Genomic DNA, 5,735 nt, shown 5'->3' with positions numbered 1-5,735 from the left:
CTATTTATAACATATCTCAATATTTACATTTGTAAATATTTAATGTTCATTTAGCCAAGAAAAAATTGGTAGTATTTTTCTACTCAGACCTCTAGCAGTTTTAATCATGCCAGGAAGCTCCTATTTTGCTAAGTAAAAGGAAACAATGAAATATCATTAAAATTTTACTTTGAACATTTAAATAATAATTAAAAACACATGTACTCTACTGGACAACTGATAATCACACACAAAATAATGAAGTAGAACCACTACATCTAATTTTACACAAAAATTAACTTCAAATCAGCACCCTAAATACAAGAGTAAAATTATAAAACTCTTAGAAGACAACGTGAGAGATAGTCTTTAGGACCTTCTCTGTGTTTGGCAATAGATTTCTAAACATTATACTCAAGCTACAAGCAACAATAACAAAAAATAGATCAATCAAACTTCATCAAAATTAAAAATAATTTGTTCATCATAGGACATTATCAAGACAGTGAAAAGACACCCTAAATAGTAGAAGAAAATATCTTCAAATACATTTAATAGGTATTGGATAACTAGAATGCGTCAAAAAACTACAACTGAACATTAAGGAGTCAAATAACCTTAGTAGTCTACTTAAAAATGACAAACATACTTGAATAAAAATTTCTCCAGAGAGACAAATGCCCAATAAACACATGAAAGTTACTCAACATTAGTTATTAGAGAATTGTAAATAAGAATTACAATGAAATACCAGCACTTTGGAAGGCCAAGGCAGGCGAATCATGAGGTCAGCAGACAGAGACCATCCTGAACAACATAGTGAAACCCCATATCTACTAAAAATATAAAAACTAGATGAGTGTGGTGGCACGTACCTGTAGTCCTAGCTACTTAGGAGGCTGAGGCAGGAGAATTGCTCTAACTAGGGAGTGGTATTTAAATATCTCTTCTATTCTAAATCATACATACACACAAGCACACACACAGAAACACACACATGCATGCATGCACATAGGGGTTGTCCTCATTTGCATGATTTGGCATGCACATATGATGAATATCAATGACCATAACTTAATTTTGACTTTTGAAGAAAAGAACCATGTAGTATGAGAGGAGACAGCCTCTAAATAGGAGAAAATAAATCCAGAAGTATTGGGTAAAAATATTTGTGGGAGGTGATACTCTATATTTGTACTTTTGAGGTGTGATTTAAATGTATTAATCACATTTTAGCAAAATATTTCTTATATGGAGATGAAAGACAATAATATACATTTTTAAGTAAAGATTACATACATAAATGCCTGTGAATGTGCATTTATGTGTATTTCGATTACTATCAGCATATATGTACATCGATATGTGAATACATGTACATGTATACATATGCAAAATATGTATGTATATATAACAATATATAAACATAGTAAAAAGAAAATAGATAACACAGATTTTTCTACGTGTAAGAACAGCATAGGTACAGGGTCACCTATGACCTTTATTTTAAAACATTCAAGTAAAAAACAGAATTACACTAATAAACATTTTCATTATTATCTAGGGAAAACTCTTGCTAACCAGGCTTTCCTCTACTGTCATATCACAATAATTGTCAACAAATTCAGTGACCAAATGTGTGGGGATTTCTTCCTCCCACACCATGCAGTAGACACAAACTTGGTGTCATCTAATTCATTAGCAACACTGTTTGCCTGGAGATCCCATAGGTTGAAAGTTCAGTCCTCAAAACTGCCTCCCAACACTTGAAGTAGAAACTGGTTTGTGTGTTTCAGACAAGAAATAGCAAGGAGAGGAGGGATATCACAAGTCCAGGTCTCTGGAACTTCTGACCAACCAGCTTCAAGTTGGAACTCTCATGACCCCCTCTTTGGGTATTATTAAATTACTGAAACAGCTCACAAAAGTCAGGGAAACATATTACTTGCTATGATACAGGATATTGCAAAGGAAACAGATGAAGGGATAAGAAAAGGGGTGCAGAGCTCCCATACCCTCCCTGACCTTGCCACCCTCTAGGAACTTCCACCTGTTCTGCTATCCAGAAGCTCATTGAATCCTATCCTCCTAGGTTTTATGGAAGCTTCAAGGCATCAGCATTATTTCCCACAGGGCGTAGGGTGGTACTCTCTCATGGGACAGTCCTAAGACTCACAATCAGTATGGTAAACATTGGAATCCTGCCTTGGGACAAGTGAAAGGAGGGCAGGAGAAGGTAAGAGGCCTGCCCCTGAGGCCTAACACACCCAACATTATAATAAAAGACTGTAACAAGAGCTATGAGAATTCTGGATGAAAGCCAGCATATATCATAACACCACAATGACATGCTCTTGGTACTGCAGTACAGAGTATCACTCTTAACTTTTTTAAATCTATTTTTTAGTATGAAAGTATACTTTATTGATATCCTGATTTTTTCCAAACATTTTTTTCATTGCCTCTTTTACATCTTTGTTCCTCAAACTGTAGATGATGGGATTCAGCATGGGAATCACAATGGTATAAAATATCGACACTATCATGTCATGCTCCAAAACATAGCTGGAACTTGGTCTCACGTACATGAAGAGGATTGTCCCATGATAAATTGACACTCCAGTTAGGTGAGCCCCACAGGTGGAGAAGACTTTTCTCCTCCCTTCCGCAGAATGCATCTTCAGAATGGCCAACAGAATGAAAAAATAGGAGATCAGGACAATCAGGATAGTGACTATCTCAATAGAGCCCACAAAGTAGAAGAGTAAAAGCTGGTTTGTGTGAGTGTCAGAACAAGAAATAGTAAGGAGAGGAGGGATATCACAGAAGACATGCCGAATTTCATTGGATCCACAGAAGGACAGGCTAAATGTAGCCACCGTATGTATAGTAGCATGCAGAATGCCAGCAACGTAGGAAGCAGTGATGAGTGGCACATAGACTCTGGGTGACATGTTCACTGAATACAGGAGTGGGTTGTAGATGGCTACATAGCGATCATAAGCCATTGCAGCCAAGAGAAAGCATTCTGTGGTTCCAAAAGTAATAAAGAGAAGCATCTGTGTTGCACATCCAAGAAATGAAATAGATTTATTTTTTGCCAGGAAATTGACCAACATTTTTGGAGTGACAACTGTCGAATAGCAGGCATCCAAGAACGATAAAACAGTAAGAAAATAGTACATGGGGTTGTGGAGCTGAGAATATCCAGTGACCAGTACAATCAGTCCTAAATTTCCCATGAGAGTTAGAATGTAGATTGCTAGAAACAGGAAGAAGAAGATGATCTGTAGTTCAAGATTGTCTGTGAAGCCCTTCAGTATGAATATGTTAACTTCAGTGACATTCTTCATGTTGAAATCTAGAACAAACTTGAAGATATTAATAAAATTACAGTTCATATTTTGACCAATAGAATGAACAATACCATGAATCAAGAGGGTGTTAAGTGTGCTCTTGTATATACTGTACAATATATTTTCAGCAGTGCATAATTTTCTAGTAGTGAATCAAAGGAAAGTGACAAACTGGTCAGTCATATGTTCATGCCACTCACTGCAGAATCAAATGGAAGAAATGAATGTTCATTAGTTGGCTGGACTTACTCTGTTTCTAAAATCATCAGGTCTACTGGTTAATGTACCATTGAATTGCATTATCTGTTTTCATATTAAATAATATTAAAGCACACAAAAAAGAGTGGCTTAAAAATATCCCCAAATGATTATAAATGGTTCTATTATAAAGACACATGCAAGTGTATGTTCATTGCAGCACTGTTTATAACAGCAGACCTGGAATCAACTCAAATGCCCATCAATGACAGATTGGACAAAGAAAATGTGGCAAATATACACCATGGAATACTATGCAGCCATAAAAATAAGTTCATGTACTTTGTAGGGACATGGATGAACCTGGAAACCATCATTCTCAGCAAACTGACACAAGAACAGAAAGTCAAACACTGCATGTTCTCACTCATAGGCAGGTGCTGAACAATGAGAACACAAGGGCACAGGGAGGGGAGCATCACACACTGCAGGGGGAGGAACAGTGTGGAGTGGGGAGGTTGGGGAAGGATAACAAGAGGAGAAATGCCAGATATAGGTGACGGAAGGATAGAGACAGCAAACCACCTTGCCATGTATGTACCTATGCAACAATCCTGCATGATCTGCACGCATACCCCAGAACCTAAAGTACAAAAAAAGGAAAAATCCTCTGGCATCCAAACACACAAGAGAGTGTATCAAGGGAAAGAGCATTGGAATACAATGTCAGAGTTTCAGAACTTTTAGCAGTTGTGCAAAATGATTTGCTATATTCTACTTATGTATAGAATGAGAATATTAATAGTTATTTTACAAGATTGGAGTAAATGTTGAAGGAAAATTACATTAATAAAATTGAATATAAAATAACTTTTATTATAGAATAGGCTGATTTAGGTTGGTTGTACAGAGTATTCTATCAAGATTTTAAATCCAATGAACAGTTACAATTTTCTTTCCTCTGCTCACTCAAATATCTCTGGATTATTCTTTGGAGAATGAAGAAGTTTTGTTAATTATTTGATCATTTTATGCCAAAAATAAACATTCAAATTACCTCGATCCCATTTCCTACATTGCAGTTGTCTTAATTTTGCTTTGTTCAAATAAGATACCTCAACTAACTTTCTCTTGAGACTGGTATTTCTACTAGATGCCAAAAGAAGTTATACTGGGTAAAAACTAAGTTAATATTAGCACAGAGTCAAAGATTCAGAGTTACAAAAGAATATGACTATGATTCTTGAAGATTGAATAATATAGAATCAACTTTTAAAGTTAATGTTAATCTATTTCTATGAATCAAATTTTAATGGAAGGCAGAAAACTTCAAATATCATGAATGTAATAATGAAACATTAAGTTTGCTAAATAATAGTCATTTATTTAGCACTTGCTGCAACAACAGAGTTTTTGTGCACATTACCTATTTCACCTTTATAGCAACTTTCATAGCTAATACTTTCCAGAGCCAAGATTCAATCCCAGGTTTCTCTCACTACACATGAAATTTTTGCATTTTTTCATGGCCTCATATTATACATGGCTTCATTCTGCAACTGGAACACTCTTCCTCCTACCCTTCTGCTGACCTCGGGGAAATAAAGATAAAGAAAAACATGATTCTTGATGTGTTTGTATTTTTTAAATCATTAAATCTAGAGCAACATAAAATAAGTAATAATCTGAAATGACTTCTAGATGAAACTACAGAAAACAAATTTAAAATAATTATTGATTGTTTTCCTTATTACCTAAAAATATAAGACCCCACATAAATGAATATGTCAAATGTTTTGTCCTTTATTGATATTGATAAATTTATTATCTTACTTTGAACTATCTTTATCTACCAGAAAAAATAAATCATAAACTCTATTAGAAGCTCTGTTATTTACCTCTACAAGTATAAATTCAATATTTGCTATTTTTTCTTGTTTTCTAGTAAGTGTTGGTTTTTAATTCTTAGGCATAACTCTAAATAAATCATATTTTAATGAATACACTTGATTCACATATGCAATAGTCTAGAACTGAAGTGTTTTGTTGTTGGTGTTTAGTACCTAAACAGTTTACTACAAAACAACATATATATTTTTTTGACATTGTAGTTTCTAGCTGCTAAAATATTCTTGAAATTATTTGAAATTTTCTCTTACCTGTGGAACAACAAATGCAGTTTTAGGTACTCTATGAATATGA

General features: G+C 34.5%; 1 protein-coding gene across 1 annotated transcript; it reads right to left on the bottom strand.

The window, feature by feature from the left end:
• Positions 1-2,375: 2,375 nt before the first annotated feature.
• Positions 2,376-3,332, bottom strand: OR5T2 (olfactory receptor family 5 subfamily T member 2). Its single transcript, XM_003920094.4, has one exon. It carries the CDS (start codon positions 3,330-3,332, stop codon positions 2,376-2,378), a length of 957 nt encoding a protein of 318 aa, XP_003920143.3.
• Between the last annotated feature and the right edge of the window lie 2,403 nt (positions 3,333-5,735).

The sequence above is a fragment of the Saimiri boliviensis genome, chromosome 6 (genome assembly GCF_048565385.1).
Source record: "Saimiri boliviensis isolate mSaiBol1 chromosome 6, mSaiBol1.pri, whole genome shotgun sequence".
NCBI lineage: Eukaryota > Metazoa > Chordata > Mammalia > Primates > Cebidae > Saimiri > Saimiri boliviensis.
This window is presented reverse-complemented; position numbering and strand designations above follow the sequence as displayed.

Bases quoted from the DNA above. Each gene is read 5' to 3' on its own strand.
- OR5T2 (XM_003920094.4), bottom strand. From the start codon at position 3,332: ATGAAGAATGTCACTGAAGTTAACATATTCATACTGAAGGGCTTCACA.